This window comes from Mustelus asterias, chromosome 2 (genome assembly GCF_964213995.1).
Source record: "Mustelus asterias chromosome 2, sMusAst1.hap1.1, whole genome shotgun sequence".
Lineage (NCBI taxonomy): Eukaryota > Metazoa > Chordata > Chondrichthyes > Carcharhiniformes > Triakidae > Mustelus > Mustelus asterias.
In genome coordinates, this window is record NC_135802.1 from 158,888,497 (window position 1) to 158,910,956 (window position 22,460).

Consider the following 22,460-nt stretch of genomic DNA (forward strand, 5'->3'; position numbering starts at 1 on the left):
CTGGCGCTGTGGCAGCAGTGCTAACCACTGTGCCACCGCACCGTTCCTGTAATACTTTCCGAAGGATTCAGTTCTCATGCATGAGCCACAAAGATTGGTGTGCAGGATTGAGATAAGGTCATATCATTAATCTTTCAGGCTAGCATTATTACATATTCATGCGATGGCAGGAGCTTGGGTTAATTGGATATACCTATCGAGGGCCCGTTGTTGCACTCCTATCTGAACTTTGGAAATTGAATCTCTGATCTTCCGACTAACAACCAGATGTTCAACTGAGAAGTCAAGTCTTTTGATATTTCTTGGGAGGGTAAAGGGCCACAAAGGAATGCTTGTTCCGTAGAAGTGTTGCCTTCGGAATGATGTTACAGCAGTTTGCCACATGGTGGCATGCTAAACTAAGGGGGGGAAGGTTGTACGTTACAGTTCCTTCTGAATTGTACATTTGTTTCACAAGTGTTTGAGAGTAATGTGCAACCATATTCCAGACTTCTAATTTGATCTGTTTGCTCTGCACTTGGCTCCTTCTTTGAACTGTGCAATGTTTTAGTGCTGGGTGAACAGCCTGCTGCCTCGTTCATCCAAATCGCAATTTAATTTCAGCCCAAACTAATGAAATCACCGATCTAGTCTCTCTGCAGGTTGTAAGGATACTGCATAAACGTGCCTAGAGTGGGTATATCTGTCCATACAAATGCTAATTCAAATGTTTAAACACATTATATCAGCTCGCTCGCACAGACATATCTGTTCCAGATGCAAAAATGATCTTAATACAGCTACAACCTGAAATGGGTGAATGTGTCCCAACCAGCAAAGTTCCCTGGTTGCGGAGTTGAACTCTGAGTGGCCTTGGATTCTGTTTACTTATCGCAATTAGACTTTCAGGCAGCGAAAATTAATCAGATCTCCACTTCAGCAGTAGATTAATATGTTGTGTACATCGTGTTGTACTCCAGTCAGCGTAAATGCAATTAAAATGCAAGGTAATCTTCATTGGGATCGCACATAAGCAGGTCTTAAACTCCTGACCTTTTGACTCAGAAGCCTGAATGCACTGAGCCAGATACAGAAAATCAGTTTGAATTCAGTTGCATTGGTTCCTCCGTTGCTTGATCTCAGTTGAAACACTAAAGCGAAGCAGTTTATTCAATGGTGCAACTCAGCTTGTCCTTATTCTATTTTGTGTTTGTATGGCTAAGATATTACGAAAGGCTGGGAGTAATGTGACATGAGTTCCACCCCACACTCTCCACTTCGTACAAAGATGGAAAAAGGTTGCCACCAAATGTTTGTTTGTTTGTTCTTGTCCAACAGATGCTTGATAACAAGACCTTCCTGGCAATGCTCAACAATGTTCTTAACACCGATGGTTTTTACTTCTCCACGACCTATGACATTACTCACACTTTGCAACGGTTAGCTAACACCAGTCCAGAGTTCCAGGAGATGACTCTGCTGGAAAGGGTAAGGTGGACACTGATCCCATATTCTTTATTATTCTGTCAATGTGTATGGTCCGCTCCACAGTTACAAAGTATGGTGGGAAATACATTTTGCACACCAGTGCTGCACAAACATTTCTAACATGGGTAGACAGGCATTTTTGAAAATTCATTCGTGGAATGTGCTTGTCATTTGTGAGGCCGGCATTTATTACACTCAAGGTGATGGTGAGCTGCTGCCTTTAACCCCTCCAGTCCGTGTAGAGAAGGTGTTTCTTCAATGCTGTTAGGTAGGGAGTTGCAGCAATGAAGAAGCAGTGGTATATTTCTTGGGCGGGGAGCCTTTAGTGCTGGTGTTCCCATACATCTACTGGCCTTGTCCCATAGGTAGCAGAGTTTGCGGGTTTGGAAGTTGTTGTTGAAGGAGGCTTGGTGAGTTACTGCAGTGCAGCTTGTTTAAGGCACACACCTTGCATCGTAGGTGAAGAGAGTGAATCTGTAAAGTGGGTGGAGTGCTGATCAAGGAGGCTGCTTCGTTCCGGATGACAGAGTTTCTCGAGGGTTATGGGACTGCACTCATTCAGACACGGGGGTGTGCACTCTCCCTCACTCCTGAATCGCGCCTTACAGGTGGCGGAAAGGCTTTAGGGAGTCGGGAGTTGAGTCGCTGCAAGATGCCCAACTTGTGACTTGGGCTTTTAGCACATTCTTTGTGGTTTTACAGTTAATGTTCCTGGTCAGTAGTGACATGGAAGTAGGCTGACGGGGCGGTAATTGGCTGATTGGATTTATCCTATGGACAGGGCATATCTGGGCAATTCTCCACATGCCAGTGTTGTAGCTGTACTGGAACAGCGTTCATGAGCGCAAGTCTTTGGCGTTATAAACCAGGGTGTCGCATAAAAGAAATTCAGTATTAATCAATTTTAAAAATAGAGAGTAACAAAAAAAGTATGATTACAGCATTCGGTAGTCTTCAGGCCCAGTGGGCAGCATCCCTGCCTGAGTCAGAAGCTCATGGTAGAAGTCCCACTCCAAGACATGATGACCAAGCAAGGTGCATTCATAATGCGGTCAAACAAGTTGAGAGCATCCTTGCAACACAGTGCAGGCGGTAGGAGTGGAAAGATTCCTGGTCAGCCATGTGATTGAAATAACGTTGGAGCCTCTACCATCAATATTCAGGCTGCAAACACACATGTAAAAAGTTCAAGTTGCCGCAGCACCATGGATTTTGAGTGAGCTGCGACACATCCCCATCACGTCAATACTTTACAATGTCTCTTTTTCCAGTGTGGCAATTTTCATTGTTTTATTACATTGCGTAAATGTTTCCTTTTTCGCATCTTGTTCTTTTCACCACATTCCCTGTGCTGCAAGTGTTTCGCACCAAACAGTAATTGAAAGTTTTGGAATGAAATTGAAGTTTTATGATCCAGAAAGTACCACAGCAGATGCATATAGTTCCAAACTATTCGCAAGTCAAGCGGCTTGTCAAAGGTCACCCCATAGCAATGGTGAAACTGAGAGGTGATCTGAGTTCTAACAATGTAAATGTGGCGGATTCGTTCTCAGATGTGTTTAGAATTGGCTGGATTTGATTGCCTGCCCTAACCTGGAGTGATTGGTAACACCAGCAGCACTGGTGTTTTGCGACTGACTTCAGCAGTAGATAATCTACCAAGCTCCGAGTTAAGAATGATCCAGCCCTCATTTTTACATTGTGCTTGGGAGTAAGACATGAAGCAATTTTGGCAGCTCGGAGAGGAACGGATTGACTAAATTGCCAGCCACACATCTGCTTTGCTTGTCTGTGTACCAGACTTGCACTTACATCAACAACAGCTATTTAACAGAAGATGATCCCATGGTGCTTGCATATTGGCTTTGTTAAGCCTCTCGAGCTGCCATTTAAGCAGCTGGATTTGTTCTGAGAAGTGTTGGTTTTAAGCAAGCTGCTTTTAACATGGGCTATTCTGCAATATCCATGTCAGGAAGCATATAGCAGGGGTAAGCTCATCTTGCTGAATGGTGGTATTGCAGCTTTGAACTTTTTACCATCAAGCCAATGTACCTAATGAAGCAGAGTGAGAGCTGTGGACGTTTACCTTGTTCTCCATGTTTACAATGACATTATCCCTGCAGGCAGATCAGCGCTTTGTATGGAATGGGCATCTCCTGCGGGAATTTGCTGCACAGCCAGAGGTAAGCCCTTTTGCAATGTCGTTGGCTTAGAATCGTAAAATGATACAACACAGAAGGAGGTCATGAAATCTTGCCCACCCTTATGCTGACAGGACAGAGGACTGGTGTGCAATTCATAGTTAGCTCCAGAAGCATTCCTGATAGATAATTCCCTACCTGCATTAATAGTTTAGCTAATACTGTTAAAGAATCAATTCAGCGTGCAAGTCTATATTGTTCAACAATCAATACATTGTATTTATGATCTTTTCACGTGTTAGGCCGGGACGATTGAGACACGTAGTGTATTGTTGAGCTAACACCTTGAGCTAACACTGTAGAAGTGGATATGGCAGTGAAATGATTTAGCCAGCATTAGAAATGGGAACTAAGTGAATCAAGATAAACTATTACACCCACTTTCCCTTAGTGTCATTCTCAACTTGTGGGCTTAGGACAGAGCTGTTAGCATTTATATCACTTCCACTATTCAAATCTGTGCATTCACTCTGGGGGTCCATTACTGAATCTTTGCAGGAGGCACACAGAGTGGCGGCAAAATGCTATGATTGAGTTGTGCAGTAAAATATCAAGTGTGACGCAGGGATCTCCTTGTGTTCCAATGAGCAATGAGTAACTAAATGTTTTTCTGACATACTTGTAAGAATGTAAATGTTGCTGTTACAACAGATTGGTTGGAAAATTACCTGAAGATCACAGCATCTGTATTATACACCTTAAATGATTGTCAGCAATTTAGTTCAAAGTTAAGGTTAATTGGCCATGTGAAATTGCCCCTTAGTGTTGGGGGGATTAGCAGGGTAAATATGTGAGGTTACGGGGATAGGGCCTGGGTGGGATTGTTGCCAGTGGAGGTTCAATGGACCGAAGGGCCTCCTTCTGCACTGTAGGGATTCTATGATTAAGTCTATAATACATTGAAGAAAGGATGTTGCTTTGTTGAGGCGTCCCATTTAGGGCATCATCCCTTGGCAGTGTTTCAATAATCGCATTATTTCTACTGGAATATTGTGCAGGACACATCAATTGTTTTGAGTGCCCACGGGCTCCTAGATTTTGGTCTAATTTCCAAGCATTTTACCTCCTTTATTTTACACAGAGAATGTGATTTAACAACTCCCCTTATTGAACACTGGCCACCATTTTTGTTTTTAAAATTACCATGCCGTGTTCAAAGTATTGTACTCCCAGTTGTCAGCTAACAGATATTGATATGATCTGTCCAGGCCTAACACATTCCCAGCTGAATTCATTTATTGTTGTTTTTCTCCCCAACAGCTTCATAGGTTTGCTGTTCCAGTGATTCATGGCTGTATCCTTTTCCAAGCTGGTATTGGAGTGGTGGTTATAGCAATTATAAATCAAAATGCCTGGTCAAAGCTTAAACTGGTGATTGTAGGCGATACGGCCTTGTTGGTAAAACAACTTCCATCTATATAAGCACTTCATAAACACTGGCTAGTACAGAATGTTTTTACAACCAATGAAGAAGGTGTAGTTGCAATGTCAGAAATGCGGCAGCCACTTTGCACACAGCAAGATCCCACAAACAGCAAGATAATGAATGGATCGTGTGTTTTTTGTGATGTTGATTGGAGATAAATATTGGCCAGGACACTGGGGATAAATTCCCTGCTCCTGTGCCATGGGATCTTTTACATCCATCCGAGCAACAAAGTTAATGGAGTGGTGGGGATGGAGGAACGTTCTAAAAATCAAATGAGATGCATCTTCCTGTTACATTACATCTGTGCCATAACAATAATTATGTTGTAATGTCTACATAACAGTATAATATTGATATATCTGTATCCAGTATTACTGCTTCTATCAGCAGTATATCAACCTCAGTTAACTTTTCTTCTTCGCTGTTGCTGTTCATCAGAGCTTCATTTCTTGTATCGTTTAGTGTAAGTTCTAAAATTTAAAATTAATGGTGCTTGCATTCCTAATGTTCCTAATGGGACAGCACGATGGCACAGTGGTTAGCACTGCTGCTTCACAGCACCAGGGACCTGGGTTTGAATCCCAGCTTGGGTCACTGTCTGTGCAGAGTTTGCATGTTCTCCCTGTGTCTGCGTGGGTTTCCTCCGGGTGCTCCAGTTTCCTCCCACAGTCCAAAGATGTGCAGGGTAGGTTGATTGGCCATGCTAAATTGCTCCTTAGTGTCCTGGGATGCGTAGGTTAGAGGGATTAGTGGGGTAAATATGTGAGGTGATGGGGATGGGGCCTGGGTGGGATTGTTGTCGGTGCAGGCTCGATGGGCCAAATGGTCACCTGTCGGGTTTCTATGATTCCTAACTGTCTCCCTTTCTGTCATTTCCCTTCAGATGGCTATTTTCTCTTAGCTGTCGTGTTTACTGTGTGTATTTATACGTTACTGATTTATACGCCTCCTAATTGGGGAAAGAAATTGCAGCTATTTCAGAATGTGAAGTGGCAGTCACTGCAGAGTCTGCGCTGACTTATTGGATGGAGATTTTATTGAAGAGCTGATTCCCTGTGAATGCCCTGAATTGATGTCACATCGGAGGAGACATCCTATTACTGCCACTTCACATACAGCTGCCTCCATTTGGCTGACAGATTGAAAATGACAATGGGTGCCTACACTCTTTTATCTTGCCTTTCTCTCTTTTGCAACTTGATTTAGAATCAAAGAATCCCTGCAGTGCAGAAGGAGGCCATTTGTCCCATGGCAACAATCCCTTTCTATCCCAGTATCCCCACATATTTACCCTACTAATCCCCCGACACTAAGGGTCAATTTAACATGGCCAATCCACCTAACCCACACACTATGGGAGGAAATCGGAGCACCCGGAGGAAACCCACGGAGAACGTGCAAACTCCACACAGACAGTGACCCAAGCCAGGAATCGAACCCGGGTCCCTGGCGCTGTGAGGCAGCTGTGCTAACCACTGCTGTGCTTTTTTTAATAAAATCATCATAATTTTTTTAGTCTAATGGTCATTGCAGATTTCTGTTGTCGCAAGTACCCTTCGTGGGACTGGAAACAAGGCAAAATTGGATCAATTTGTACAACTTTCTTTAACCATAGGCCAGTTAACAAAGTACTGTTAGTGGTTAATGCTTCCACGTTACATTTCTATCAACTAACTAATCTAATAGACCTATAATGGTCGTTAAAACAGAAAAAGGATTTTTAATCAAGTGGTAACTCCATGATTCTTAACAAGCCATGTTAACTGGGAAACTTATAAAAGCTTCTTATAACCCAGATTAGCTTCCTCACATGTTGTATGGTGCTTCAGGGATTTATTGGGTTACCCAGCATGTAATTTCAGAAGAGATTTACTTTTTAATTTTTGGTTTGAAGTGGGATATTGATCCCTGGAACATTTCAGTGACACCAGTATTCAAGAAGGGGAAACCTGACGGATTGATGTCTTCTGTCACCAGTTTTATTTGGAGAGGCGTATCATGAAGTCTCTTTGTTTGAAGTGCTGATAACTCACTTGAAGCTTTTTCATTTTGACAGTGTCCCAAAGAAATCATATCACGGTGAAAAAGCATAGCAATAAGAAATTGGGTAGACTGGTGCACTAAACCTTTCTCTCATCCCTTCTTTAATCAGAATGTTGAGGCTGTACCCTCTGCTCATTATCTGTGATTAATAGCAGCTGCACGTTAGAGACTTGAATGTTCCCAATGCTGACAGGAGTGCTTTCAGATATTGTCTTTTGTCACCACTTTGACTCTCACCAACTTTTACAGATGCACCCTAGAAGACATTCTTTCTGGTTGTATCACAGCTTGGTATGGCTCCTGCTCTGTCCAAGACTGCAAGAAACTACAAGCCCAATCCATCACGCAAACCAGCCTCCCATCCATTGACTCTGTCTACACTTCCCGCTGCCTCAGCAAGGCAGCCAGCATAATTAAGGACCCCACGCACCCCGGACATTCTCTCTTCCACCTTCTTCCGTCAGGAAAAAGATACAAAAGACTGAGGTCAGGTACCAACCGACTCAAGAACAGCTTCTTCCCTGCTGCTTGTCAGACTTTTGAATGGACCTACCTCGCATTAAGTTGATCTTTCTCTACACCCTGGCTATGACTGTAACATTACATTCTGCACTCTCTCCTTTCCTTCTCTATGAATGGTATGCTTTGTCTGTATAGCGTGCAAGAAACAATACTTTTCACTGTATGCTAATACATGTGACAATAATAAATCAAATCAAAGCTACCAGAGCTTACCCAGTAGGGGAATATGAACTGTGTGTGATGATGTAAAGTTGGGATTTTGCATTTCACTTGGAGGTCAGTGGTGGAGGTAATGTGTGCTCTTAGAGCAGTGCTGCAACGATTGAGTTAATGAGGTAACTGGGAGTTGGTACTGGGGTTAATGGGGTGCCTGGGGTTAATGGGAGACTTTAAATAAAAATGGAGGACAGAGTTCCTGGTCTGAAGTTGTTGAACTCAATGCTAAGTCCAGAAATCAGTGCCTAATCGGACGATGAAATGCTCAATTTAAATATCCTTAACCATCCATTTCTGAACTCAGTCTTGGCTGTGAAACGTTGCAGCATCAATGGAAAATATTTTGATTGGACGATCCTCTCCAGGAGGAGTTGTTTCAGGGCAGGAGTCCGGTACTACGTCAGAGGTAAGTAGACAGATCTTGCCGGTGATCAGTTAGCTAAGGGATATTGTATTTTCATCTGTATGATGTCGTTCAAAATACACCTCAATGTTTGTCTGTTTTTGGTCACCGAGACACGAGTAACATTCAGACTCTGGGACAAGTGCTGAAAGGACCATGATGTTGATCTTGATGTCACTGCATAGTGTTACAAGGAATAAATGGAGAAAATTGGGGTCTTTTGCCCCAAAAGGAAATTGGCTGAGGGAATCTTTTCTAAGGTTGGAAGATGTTCAGTGGTATTGATGAGGCACTTTAAAAGGTGCAGTGGAACAAAATGCATGGGCTGAAGCTGGTGAAGATTGATCTAGGTCTGGACGAGGAAACAAAATTTCTAAAATGACAACCTGGGTTTTAAAAATTATTTTACGGGATGTGGATGTCGCTGGCTCGGTTGACATTTATTTCCCATCCCTAATTCCCTATCCCTAATAATGGCCTAAATCCCATGCCTTGAAGGGGCATTTAAGAGTCAACCACATTGCTGTGGATCTGGAGTCACATGTAGACCAGGTAAGGATGGCTGCTTTCCTTCCCTAAAGGGACATTAGTGAACCAGATGGGTTTTTGCGATAATCGACATTGATTTCATGGTCATCGTTAGACTTTTAATTCCAGATTTGTGTTGAATTCCAAGTTCACCATCTGCCATGAAGGGATTCGAACCTGGGTCCCCAGAGCATTACCCTGGGTATCTTGAATACTAGTCCAATGACAATACCACTATGCCACTGCCTCCATTTGTGGAGGTGCTATTTTTTTGCTTCATTTAAGACCCACCCCTCTGGCTGAAGGGACGAAATCAGGGTCTAGATTTTTCTGTAGCAATCCCAGCAGTGCCCATTAATCTTAACCTGAGATATAGGCTCTATTATAAATTGGAAAGTAGAACATTTACATTTTGTTTTCTTGAATGGATGAGTTAAGTTGCACCATAAAGAATCCCTTGTATGTGTTTCATGATTCTTTTTTCCAAGCGAGTGTTGATGTACCACTGTACTGTGCAACATTAAGTTAGCATTGTAGGTTTGTGCTCTTGAGTTCCAATTTAAAGTTAAAGTTTATTTATTAGTCACAAGTAGGTTTACATTAACACTGCAATGAAGTCACTGTGAAAATCCCCTAGTTTGTTACAACCAAACGCAAGCAGTTGGTTAGTCCTAAGACCAGGTTTTCAGACCAGGAATCAGTGCATGTAGAGGGAAGGAAAGTCAACTACCGCTGGGGGGAAAAAAAAGAGGCATTTTCTATCGAAGCTTTTTGTCTTGCACTCATCAGGACATTTCGCAAAGTTACAAATCCAACAAATGTATACTGTATGAGAAAAGAGTGCTGATTGGTTGACAAGCGGACTCTGGTAGAGGTGTTGCCATGGAGAATGTTAATGAGTTTTGGTCATGTATTTCAGTGCAAATTGTGTATGGCCATCAAACAATTTTCTGTAAATCAGTCCTTTAATATGAACTTTGTGGTTTGTTCTCTGAATGGTGCTTAAGTTTATATCTACAGCTATGTTTGGGATTCTGATTTCTGGACAGCAAGATTCATTGACTGAAGATTTGTACCATTGTTGCTCAGTCTGTAGAGAGAGCTACATTTGCTACATGGATTACACTCCTATCTGTGTGACCAGTTATTACATTTGCATTTAAGTTCCTGGTTGTCAACTCGGTACTTTTTCCAATTGCTCTTGGACCAGCATAGGCTTTCCTATTCCTGTTTTGTTCTCCCCTTTTCAGGTCATTTAGCAAATTGAAATGAGATGCATTGGAGAAAATAAGAATTATTAGAGGTTAGATCTTCATGTAAGTTGTCACTTTAGTTGAGAAGCATAATTAGTAATTTAAACTGGATAATTAATTTTAAGCACAAGTTTGTAATAGAGTTTCATGTTTGAACTTTATCAGGTATTGACTCTGAAGGACATGCTGCCAACTTTGTAGAGACGGAGCAAATAGTACAATACAATGGTTATAAGGTATCATTTGTACAAGTAAGTGACTCCCACTGTCTATTGAGTTTGTTACATGACAGCAAAATTTAGATTTCATTAGTGTTTTAAAGTGAAAATCTTTCTATCAAACTTCCCAAATGGCAATGGAAAATTAACACTTGGCTATGAATGGAGAGATTGGGAGAGATGACCAAAGGTTTTGGCAAAAAGATGGGCTTTGAGGAGGCTTTAAAGGAGGGAAGCGAGGGCGACAGAGTGAGGGGAGTTCAGGAGATTGTAGCCACAGTCACAGCTTTACTACAAATGGTGAGGTATAATGAGACAGGACAACAATAGCTTGCATTTAATAAGCACCTTTTTAAAGGAGAAGGTTTTTTTTCCCCAAATTTATAATCATATGGCTGTCATTCCTAGAAAATACTAGGGATGGATGACTAAAATTGTGGTCTGAGAGATGGGTTTTAACAAAGAAGAGGGAATAGGCAAACTAGAGAGGTTTAGAGGGAAAATTCCAGAGTGTATGGCTTAGACCGCTCAAGTCACAGCCAGTGAAAGTGAAGTGAAGAGAGTGGGGAATACGTAAGGGGCCAGAGTTGTAGAATTGCAGAGTTCTAGGAAGGGTGCAGAGCAGAAGATAGGGAGGCCACAAAGGGATTTAAACAGCAGGGTGAGAATCTAACGTGTTGGGGACTGGGAAACCAGTGTATGTCAGCATACAGAGAGGTGTTGGGTGAAAGGGAACTCGGTGCAGAAATGGATGCAGGCAGTAGAGTTCAGGATGAGCTGATATTTTTGGAAGATGGGAAGCTGCCCGGGAGCATGTTAGAACTGTCAAATCTGGAGGTTACAGAAGTGTGAATGATGGCTTTGGCAGGCAGCAAGAATAGTGGTCGTGGGTTCAGGAGAGGGTGGTGGAGAGTTGGAACTTGGTTCATAGTATAAGTGTTGTGGGTACAGTACACAGTGCACAATTAAGCTGCTCCTTAAAATCTGCCTCTTTGACCAAGCTTTTAATATCTTGTGGCTGATGTCAAATTCTCTTTAGTTGCCTCTGTGAAGCACCTTTAAAGATACAATATAAATTTAATTTGTCGCTAATCTCCAGGTAACTAGTTTGTTCTGGTGACCTTTTAATTATATCTTTTAATGAACGTAAATAATGGGAAAAATTAGTGGTTTTTCTCAGTAAACAATCTTTCTTTCCTGGTCCACATCGACTCAATGTTCATTCTTAAGAGTTGACTCTGAACATTGAGTCGATGTGGACCAGGAAAGAAAGATTGTTTACTGAGAAAAACCACTAATTTTTCCCATTATTTACGTTCATTAAAAGGTATAATGGATGATGGGAAATAATTAAAGAAATATAGTTAATGATTGCGAGCTATCTTCATTTAAGACTATAAGCCATAGGAGCAGAATTAGGCCACTCAGCCCATCGAGTCTGCTCCGCCATTCAATCATGGCTGATATTTTTCTCATCCCCATTCTCCTGCCTTTTCCCCATTACCCCTGATCCCCTTATTAATCAAGAACCTATCTATCTGTCTTAAAGACACTCAATGACCTGGCCTCCCCAGCCTTCTGCGGCAAAGAGTTCCACAGATTCACCACTCTCTGGCTGAAGCAATTCCTCCTCATTTCTGTTTTAAAGGATCGTTCCTTTATAGAATAGAATAGAACAGTACAGCACAGAACAGGCCCTTCAGCCCACGATGTTGTGCCGAGCTTTATCTGAAACCAAGATCAAGCTATCCCACTCCCTATCATCCTGGTGTGCTCCATGTTCCTATCCAATAACCGCTTAAATGTTCCTAAAGTGTCTGACTCCACTATCACTGCAGGCAGTCCATTCCACACCCCAACCACTCTCTGCGTAAAGAACCTACCTCTGATATCCTTCCTGTATCTCCCACCACAAACCCTATAGTTATGCCCCCTTGTAATAGCTCCATCCGCCCGAGGAAATAGTCTTTGAACGTTCACTCTATCTATCCCCTTCATGAGGGGGATTTACTATCTATCCCCTTCATGAGGGGGATTTACTATCTATCCCCTTCATGAGGGGGATTTACTATCTATCCCCTTCATGAGGGGGATTTACTTCTGAGGTTGTGCCCTCTGGTTCTAGTTTTTCCTGCCAGTGGAAAATCCTCTCCATGTCCGCTCTATCCAGGCCTCGCAGTATCCTGTAAGTTTCAATAAGATCCCCCCTCATCCTTCTAAACTCCAACGAGTACAGACCCAGAGTCCTCAACCATTCCTCATACGACAAGCTCTTCATTCCAGGGAATCATTCTTGTCAACCTCCTCTGGACCCTTTCCAAGGCCAGCATATCCTTAGATATTTAAGATTTTTAATAAATCATTTTAGTTTGTTTACCAGTAAAATTACTTTAAGATCCCAAGTATTTTCAATACTGTAGAAGGGGATAGTTAAAGGCTGTCCAGATGTTGAATAAATTTCTCTTTTTCTTTCTCCCCTTGTTTTCAAGACACGAGGATCAATTCCCTTTTTCTGGTCACAAAGGCCAAACCTGAGATACAAACCAAAGCCTCAGATCAGTAAATCCATGAACCATGTGAGTACATTTGACAACACAAGTTTCCGTAAGGAGCCTGTTGACCAGTTAGAGAAGAGTTTACTGTGCTAGTGAGTGTGTCTCTGCAGGTTTCCTTTGTACCAATAAAAGCAAATTACTGCGGATGCTGGAATCTGAAAGCAAAAGGGAAAACGCTGGAAAATCTCAGCACGTCTGGCAGCATCTGTAAGGAGAGAAAAGAGCTGACGTTTCGAGTCCAGGTGACCCTTTGTCAAAGTTTGAGCTTTGACAAAGAGTCATCTGGACTCAAAACGTCAGCTCTTTTCTCTCCTCACAGACGCTGCCAGACCTGCTGAGATTTTCCAGCGTTTTCTCTTTTGGTTCCTTTTGTACCAATGTTCACTTTGAACACAATGAATGTGCCGATTATTTTGGCAGAGCTTCAGTTGCCAATTAAGTCTCAAATCCATTAGTTGCTTGGAAAAATCACAGAATTTGTGTAGCCAACCACACAGCTCAGGCTGTGCAAAAACCTGCTATTAAACCATACTATTTAAAGAAATTGAGTGTTGACTAAAGACTAGAATGTAACATGTTGGATGGTATTTTGTTTTCCAATTAGTGAGGTTACATGTGTAGAATTCTTCCTAGTTCTGATTTTAAGGTGTTAAAGAGATCGGATGTTAAAAATAGGGCAAGTGATTTCTTTTTGCTCAGAAACTGGCATTTTCACTCCCTCCAGAATGTACCTGGGCAGCAAGTTGTGCTCCACATGGTAAGTGTAGAAGTTTGCAGAATGTATTATTGTGCTGTGTCATATTGCTTGTCCTGTCAGTAACTACCTCAGCCCTAGAGAGCAGTTTTTTTAGCGCTTTAGTGCACGATGTAGATTATTGATGCTTTTGACTGGGTTTTTGTTTGTCAAAGTGGATTGTAAATGTCGTCTTTTTAATTTTGATTTCAGATGGATGGCTTTCAAAGGCATTTTGATTCGCAGCTTATTAGTTATGGGAAGCAAGTGATCGTTAACTTGGTATGTCTTATTTTTGACAAATGTGCCTTCATACTGTAATGTGAACTCTTATCTTTGACAATTGGACACACTGTTTTAATATTTTCACTTTTGCAGGTTGACCAGAAGGGCCCTGAAAAATCCCTTGAACAGGTTTTCTCCAAAATGGCTTCGAGCTTGGGCAATGGGATGGTTAAGTAAGTTTCCACGCTCCTGTATAATAGCTTCATGCTATCAACCGTTGCATCTATTTAACAAAATGGTTAGAATTGACTTGGACAACTGCAGTTTCCTAAAACAAAAGCAAAATGCTGCTGCCTCACAGCACCAGGGAACCGGGTTCAATCCTGGCCCCGGGTCACTGTCTGTGTGGTGTTTGCACATTCTCCCCGTGTCTGCGTGGGTTTCCTCCGGGTGCTCCGGTTTCCTCCCACAGTTCAAAGATGTGCCAGTTAGGTTTGATTGACCATGCTAAATTGACCCTTAGTGTCGGGGGATTGGCGGGTTAATACGTGGGGTTATGGGGATAGGGCCTGGGTGGGATCGTGATCGGTGCAGGCTCGATGGGCCGAATGGCCTCCTTCTGCACTGTAGGGATTCTATGGTTCTATGGGGCTGGAAGTCTGCAATAAAAATAAAGTGCTGGAAAGGGTGGCACAGTGGTTAGCACCGCTGCCTCACCGCCAGGGACCCGGGTTCGATTCCCAGCTTGGGTGACTCTGTGTGGAGTCTGCACGTTCTCCCCATGTCTACGCGAGTTTCCTCCGGGTGCTCCGGTTTCCTCCCACAGTCCGAAAGACGTGCTGGTTAGGTGCATTGGCCATGCTAAATTCTCCCTCAGTGTACCCGAACAGGGGCCAGAGTGTGGCGACAAGGGGGATTTTCACAGTAACTTCATTACAGTATTAATGTAAGCATGTGATGCTAATAAATAAACTTTAAAACTTTAAACTCAGCAGTTCTGGAAACACTTGTGAAGAGAGTAACAGAGTTAACGTTTTGAGTCTGTATGACTCTTCAGTACTGAAGAGGATGGAACCAGATGGATTAGATAGTTGGGGGAGGGGGCGTGTGGAGAAGGTGAGGCTATGGGTCCCACATGGGCCCCAGTTATGCCTAAAAATCAGAAGCAAGTTGGAAGCAAATTAAAATAACTGGATATAAATGTAAGCCAACACAACTATTTTGTAAATGAGTTCAATCCCTTCCTGTCAAAATCTCGTTCCCTCGCCACCAACTCCACCCCACTCCCAGGTAACTGAGAGGCTAAATCAGGCTGTTCCCAACCTTGGTGTCACAAATGATCACTGGATCATTTTTCCAACCACTGTCATTAAGACTGCCTATTTTAACCCATTTAAAATTGCTCCGTTCTGCCTCAGCTCATCAGCTGAAAGCCCCATCCGTACTTTGTTATCTCTTGAATTGACCCATCCGTGCTGGCTGCCGGTATTCTACCCTCTATAAATTTGAGCTCATCTAAAACTCTGATGCCCGTGTCCTTCCTTGAATCAAGTCCCTTTCATCCATCACCCCTGTGTTTGTTGACCTACATTGTCCCCTCCAGTTAAGCAATGTTTCGATTTTTAAAATTCTCATCCTTGTTTTCAAATCCCTCCATGGCCTGATCTCTGAAATTTCCTCCAGCCCTTCAACCCTATGAAATCATAGAATCATAGAAACTTGCAGTGCAGAAGGAGGCCATTCGGCCCATCAAGTCTGCACCGACCACAACCTCACCCAGGCCCTGTCCCCATAACCCCATATATTTACCCTAGCTAATCCCCCTGACCCTAAGGGGCAATTAGCATAGCCAATCCACCCTAATCAGCACCTGGATTTTGGAGGAAACCGGAGCACCTGGAGGAAGCCCACAGATATAGGGAGAATGTGCAAACTCCACACAAGACAGTGACCCAAGCCGGGAATTGAACTTGGGTCCCTGACGTTGTGAGGCAGCAGTGCCAGCCACTGTGCTGCCCCAGAATTATCTGCACTCTTCCAATTCTGACATTAACGTCCCTTATTTTAATCGCTCCATCATTGGAGGCCATGCCTTCAGCTGCCGAGGCCCAAATATCTGGAATTCCCTCCCTAAATATCTCTGCCTTTGTGGTTCTCTTTCCTCCTTTAAGTTGCCCCTTAAAACTTACTACTTTGGTCACTGTCTCATCTGTCTCGGTGTCAAATTTTGTTTTATAACGCTTCTGTGCAGCAACTAGGCACATTTAACAATATTAAATCTGTTATATAAATACAAGTTATTGCCAATGTTTATGTTCAGCTTGAGCCTCCTCCCACCTTTTTAGACCTATCAGCATAACTTTCTAATCCTTTCTGCTTCCTGTACTTGTTACTTAATGCATTTATACGAATTGCCTATTCTTCTACTTATGATGGGACGTTCCACGTCCTATCCGCGATGAAACTCTGTGAGGAGCTTTCCACTCGGTCTGTTTCACTCTATTCTAATTACTGGAAATTTATTATTATTTTGCTTAAGATGTGAAGATGCCGGCGTTGGACTGGGGTGGGCACAGTAAGAAGTCTCACAACATCAGGTTAAAGTCCAACAGGTTTATTTGGTATTGCGAGCTTTCGGAGTGCTGCTCCTTCATCAGGTGAGTGGAGAGTTGTGTTCACAAGCAGGGCATATATAGACAAAGAATCAATTGCAAGATAATGGTTGGAATGCGAGACTTTACAGGTACAGACAGTGCGAGTGGAGAGAGGGATAATCACAGGTTAGAGAGGTGTGAATTATCTCACCTGTTTGTGAACCCAACTCTCTACTCACCTGATGAAGGAGCAGTGCTCTGAAAGCTTGTGATACCAAATAAACCTATTGGACTTTAACCTGATATTGTGAGACTTCTTATTTTGCAAAGGTTATGCCAAAACATTGACAGCCTTCAGGTAGATAGAATTTCACAAAACTGTACACCGAGTCCTCCATTATGGTTGTAATGCTTATGAATTATTTCTTTAAAAGGTCACTGATCATTGTCCCCTCAATCCTGTAGATACTGTGCGTTTGATTTCCACAAGGAATGTAGCCGTATGAGATGGGACCGACTCCAAATCCTTTTGGATCGTGTAGCAGACCAACAAGATGAGTACGGGTGAGTAGTGTTCGTACTTTGAAGATTCTGTTCATTACCGAAAGCTATGAAAGTTATGAAACTTAGATTCAAGAGAAATTGTGACTTTCTGTTTACCTATTTTATTTTAAAAGGTAGTCACTGATGTTTTCTGTTTTAATAATAGTTATTTCTTGGTGGACTCTGAAGGGAAGATGGTGGTACAGCAGGAAGGAACTTTCCGGACCAATTGCATTGACTGTTTAGACCGAACAAACGTAGTGCAAAGTTTGTTAGCGCGCCGTTCTCTCCAGTCACAGCTTCAGGTTAGAAGCATTTTACCAGATCATCGGGTGGGGATTTAATGTTTGAACATGTTCTTTATCCAAGTACTCTGGTGAATCAAGTGGATTTTCTTAAGCCCCGTTGCAGACACTAACTTTATATTCCAGAACCATTCACTGAATTTAAATTCTACCAGCTGCCACGGTGGGATTTGAACTCCAGTCCCCACAGCATGAACCTGCGCCTCTAGATTATGAATCCGGTGACTTTACCACGAGGCCACTGTCTCCCCTGAATTTCAATAGGTGACGTGTTTCAGGATGAATGATTCTAGCAATCCATCGTGTTTGAGATATCATTGTTCGCAGGGAATAGTTCTATTGTTTTGAAACAGGATTCAGTACTCAAGGCAATGCTCCCAAAGCTATTTCCCAGTAGGTACCATCTACACGGTGCACTGCAGCAACTCACCACGGCTCTGTTGACAGCACTTTCCAAAGCTGCGACCTTTGCCACCTAGATGAACGAGGGCGAAAGGTGCGCCACCACCTGCAAATTCCCTTCCAAGCCCCACACCATTCTGACTTGGAACCATATTGCTGATCCTTCACTGTCACTGGATCAAAATCCTTGGACCCCCCGCCCTAATAGTACTGTGGGTATACCCCCCCGAGTGTCTTGCTAGGCCATTTCAGAGGGCGGTTAAGAGTCAACCACATTGCTGTGAAACTGCAGTCACGTACAGGTCAAATAAGGACAGCAAGCTTCCTTCCCTAAAGGACTCTGGTGAATCAGGTGGATTTTCTTAAGCCCCGTTACAGACACTAACTTTATATTCCAGAACCATTCACTGAATTTAAATTCCACCAGCTGCCACGGTGGGATTTGAACTCCAGTCCCCACAGCATGAACCTGCGCCTCTAGATTACGATTCCAGTGACGTTACCACGAGGCCACTGTCTCCCCTGAATTTCAGTCGGTGACGTGCTTCAGGATGAATGATGAGAGCAATCCATCGTGTTTGAGATATCATTGTTACCAGGGAATAGTCCCATTCTGTTATAAATCCATACTTTTCAACATTAAACCACACTTTACGGTTTATAATGCTAAGTGATGCTGTGGCACATCCTCAGCTGTTAGAATGGGCAGAGGTTGTATTTGGGTGCTGATTAAGCTGTGCGTATTACCTTGCCCCTCAAATTCTGCCCATCCAAGTGCAATTAATTGCACCGTGTGAAGGTTAATTAAACCTTAGGATGTTTAATTTGCGAGCAGAGATCCTAAGCATCTGACCAAATGACCCATTTTTATATGGGGGGGGCTCAGTGTCAGCAGCCAATTCAGCTGTGCAGCCATCACATCCCACACGAGCTGTTTATAGCATGTTGATCAGAGACATTCTTCCATCTTATTTCGATGCAAAATGGAGATTAATTGTGATGAGGCTCAAACAGACTTGTTCATGAAGACCGGAGAGTGTATGTAGGATACTGATCTGTATGGTTAAAAACTGTTGTTTGCAGTTTAAGATATTGTGAGCATGCCATTTAAAAGCAGAAAAATAATAGATGCAAATTGAACTGTAATTATCTATTGTATTCTAAATCATGGAATCCCGACAGTACAGAAGGAGGCCATTCAGTCCATCGAGTCTGCATCAACCACAATCCCACCCAGGTCCTATCCCCGTCACCCCTCACATTTACTCTGCTAATCCCCCTAACATTAGGGTTAATTTATCATGGCCAATCAACCTAGCCCACACATCTTTGGAGTGTGGGAGGAAACCGGAGCACCCGGAGGAAACCCACGCAGACATGGGGAGAATGTACAGACTCCACACAGACAGTGACGCGAGGCCGGAATTGAACCCTGGTCCTTGGTGCTGTGAGGCAGCAATGCTAACCACCGTGCCACCCAGTGTAGACAACCAGTGTAAAATGTTATATATACACACACCACCAGTTATATATGACATTATTAAACTCTCTTTTCTATTGGCTATAGAGGCTGGGCATTCTTCATGTTGGCCAAAGAATTGAAGAACAAGCAGAGTTTGAAAAGATTTACAAAAATGGTGAGTTTCAATTCAGTTATCAAAACCCATTTGGTGAAGTCTTTTGCTATGAAGCAGTGCGCTCCTTCAGTAGTCCAGTGAGTTTATCCAATGATTAGCTGAAGCATATGCCCCGGGGAGGTTTGATTTGCGCTGAGCTGACCCCAGCAGTAGCAACAGTGCAATTGGTTTCAGAATATCAATGTGAAAGGGTGGGAAGGTTCATGCTTCTAACTGCTGTCCATCGTTCCCTGCTCAATGCGTGTGCGCTTGGGACTGTTGGGTGAGAGTTCAGTGGGAATGGCTGCCGACTGCGATGCTCCCACGCTCGCTGCCAGGGACTGTGCAAGCATTGATTGTTTAGACTAGCAGAGAATGCCGAAGGAACCTTACACCAGTGTGGAGTCTGTGTCTTTGAGAAAGGAGAAAATTGGCAAGAGAAAAGTTGTGAGGAAAAAATCTACCCTGAAAATAAAATCTTAACGACTGTTACTTTTGCTGAATACTTTGAAGTTGTTACCTTTGACTGAAGTACTACAGCTTAGCAATTAATGTGGTTTGTTCACAGCATGGGCGGATAATGCGAATGCATGTGCCAAACAGTATGCTGGAACTGGGGCCTTAAAGACGGACTTTACAAGGTAATTATTCTCTGAGCGCTAACTCTGTGGTTAGTTTATGCCTTGCATGTTTTGTGGCAAATGGGTTAATGTTGCACGGGGAAGGGAGCAGGGAAAAGGGCCCTCGAGCTGTGGGACGCGAAGAAAAAAAGAATCCCATTGTGTGATTTGTGACACTGGTGGGTTTCCAAAGGTAATTGGATAATGACCCGAAGAGAAAAAACTTGCAATGCTCCGGGGGGAAAAGCAGGGGGCGTGGGTCTAGGTGAGTCGCCCTTTCCAGTGAGCTGGTACAGACACAACGAGCTGAATGGCCTCTCCTGTACTGTAGCCATTCTATGGTGATGAAGACAATGGCTATGTAAATGTTTTTTTACCTCAATTTATTCTGCTTAAACCATAGATTTTGTTTTTGCCTTTAGAAGTGTAGAATTAAAATTCTTGTTCCTAGGGCATCATAAAAGGTTTAAGATGACGCATTAAATCTATTTGTAGCAGGAAAATAAATCTCAGCCGTCATGTTTTACTAGTTGAACCAAACAAGGAACCCAAGCAAAATACTGTGGAAGCTGAAAATCTGAAATAAAAATCTCCAGAATTGTCTGCTTTTATTAAGGAGTCCAAGCATATGTGAAAGAAATGCATCCTGGAATTACATAGAATCTATAACACAGAATCATAGAATCCGTACAGAAGGAAGCCCATCAAGTCTGCACCAACTCTGACAGAGTATCTTGCCCAGGCCCTCTTCCCCTGCCCTCTCCTCGTAACCTCACATTTACCATGGCTAATCCATCTCACCTATACATCTTGGGACACCAAGGGGCAACTTAGCATGGCCAATCCGCCGAACCTGCACATCTTTGGACTGTGGGAGGAAACTGGAGCACCTGGAGGAAACCCACGCAGACACGGGGAGAATGTGCAAACTCCACGCAGACAGTCACCTGAGGCCAGAATTGAACCTGGGCCCCTGGCGCTGAGGCGGCAGTGCCCAGAATAAACAGGCTCTCGCTCTAATTGGTATGTGCTGGTGTTTAAGCTCCGTGTGAGTTTTGTCCCACTGCCCCTATATACTTCTATTCCCTTCTTCCTCAGGTGCTTCAAGACTCCCCCTTAAATGCAGAGGCACTGTTTGCTTCAGCCACTTTACGTGGCAGCATGTTCCATGTTCTTGTCAATTACAGCAAAGAAGTTTCACCTAAGTTATTTGATCTCTTGGTGCAGAGGTTTTCAATCTGTGGGTCATAGAATAGCCCCATTTTTGGGGGTTAAGATCCTACACGATCCTAGCTGAGTTTAAAAGTATTTCACAAAGCAGATACTGAAGATGAATAGTGACAGTATCTCACTATGAGAAACTTGTATGTTCTTTGCTCCAGAGTAGCATCTTCCTGAAGGGATATTTTAAACACCTGTGTGGAGATACAAGAACTGTATGTGCTCCAGTCAGCTGCATTGTATTCAATGACTCATATTAAATACAGTGCAGTTCATCAGATACAAATAATCTGGGCTAAAATACAAGCAACTAGCATTCAGAAAATCGGATCACTAAGTGGGAAAATTAAATACTGTTCAGGAATGTCTAGAATGGGTTTTTCAGAAGACAACAAGAGCTGTCATGCCACATTTTAAGATGTGCCTGAAGTTGACATGGGGCAGCTATATTGCCCAGATTATTTGAAAATGAAAGTAGCTAGAAAATGTAATTTCTCCAGATTTAAACCGCGCCCTGCTGCCAAATCCGTGGCACTTTGCCTTTTATTTTAATATCACTCTTGCCCAGCTCCTAATCTGGTATTTAGAGTCAGAGTTTTACAGCATGGAAACGGGCCCTTCAGCCCAACTTGTCCATTTCTGGCACAAGTATTCACCGTTTGTTTTCCTTAGGACTGGAAAGAGAACCAAATGGGGTCTTGTAATGGATGGATGGAACTCGATGTTAAGATACTACAAGAATAACTTTTCGGATGGGTTTAGACAGGTAAACCGTTCTGTTTCGCTTTCACCTGGATCTTTACCAGCAACCGCACGTGTTGGCTGTTTTAAGCATGTTGTTCATTCTTAATTCTTATTTGATTAATTATTTTGGAATGTGTTGTAAAGTCCAAAGAGAGCGACCCAAGAAAGGTGTGCCTTGCTGATGAGCAGTGTTTCTGTATTGCATGTTATTCCCCTTTGTTTCACGTGCAGTTGGGAACTATCATTGCTTACCCTCTAACGCTACCCTCATTATTCCTCCATCCATTCACGCCTTGGGACATGTATATTTCCGTAAACTGTCACTAAGGAGCATAGAATCCCTACACTACAGAAGGAGGCCATTTGACCCATCGAGTCTGCACCGACCACCATCTCATCCAGGCCCTATCCCATAACCTACGTAATTACCCTGCTAGTCCCCCTGACACTAAGGGACAAATTTACCATGGCCAATCCACCTAACCCGCGCATCTTTGGAGTGCGGGAGGAAACCGGAGCGTGCGGTTTCCACACAGACAGTGACCCGAGGCCAGAATTGAACCCAGGTCCCTGGTGCTTGCTGGCCACTGTGCCGCCCAGATTACTCCTCGGAACTGACATT

The 22,460-nt window shown here is 43.1% G+C and overlaps 1 protein-coding gene across 2 annotated transcripts in view; it reads left to right on the forward strand.

Annotated features, from left to right (window-relative positions):
- Positions 1-22,460, forward strand: part of sacm1lb (SAC1 like phosphatidylinositide phosphatase b) — a 53,464-nt gene that overhangs the window by 26,025 nt on the left and 4,979 nt on the right. Inside the window, exons 5-18 of one of the 2 annotated variants that reach the window (XM_078199581.1) lie at positions 1,318-1,467; positions 3,591-3,650; positions 4,929-4,962; positions 8,183-8,284; positions 10,228-10,313; positions 12,770-12,856; positions 13,560-13,592; positions 13,782-13,850; positions 13,947-14,026; positions 16,853-16,951; positions 17,097-17,235; positions 19,205-19,274; positions 19,822-19,894; positions 21,767-21,860. In XM_078199581.1, coding sequence (XP_078055707.1) covers positions 1,318-1,467; positions 3,591-3,650; positions 4,929-4,962; positions 8,183-8,284; positions 10,228-10,313; positions 12,770-12,856; positions 13,560-13,592; positions 13,782-13,850; positions 13,947-14,026; positions 16,853-16,951; positions 17,097-17,235; positions 19,205-19,274; positions 19,822-19,894; positions 21,767-21,860 — 1,176 coding nt within the window. The remainder of the gene's footprint in view (positions 1-1,317; positions 1,468-3,590; positions 3,651-4,928; positions 4,963-8,182; positions 8,285-10,227; positions 10,314-12,769; positions 12,857-13,559; positions 13,593-13,781; positions 13,851-13,946; positions 14,027-16,852; positions 16,952-17,096; positions 17,236-19,204; positions 19,275-19,821; positions 19,895-21,766; positions 21,861-22,460) is intronic. The other variant, XM_078199591.1, reaches the window with a different exon arrangement.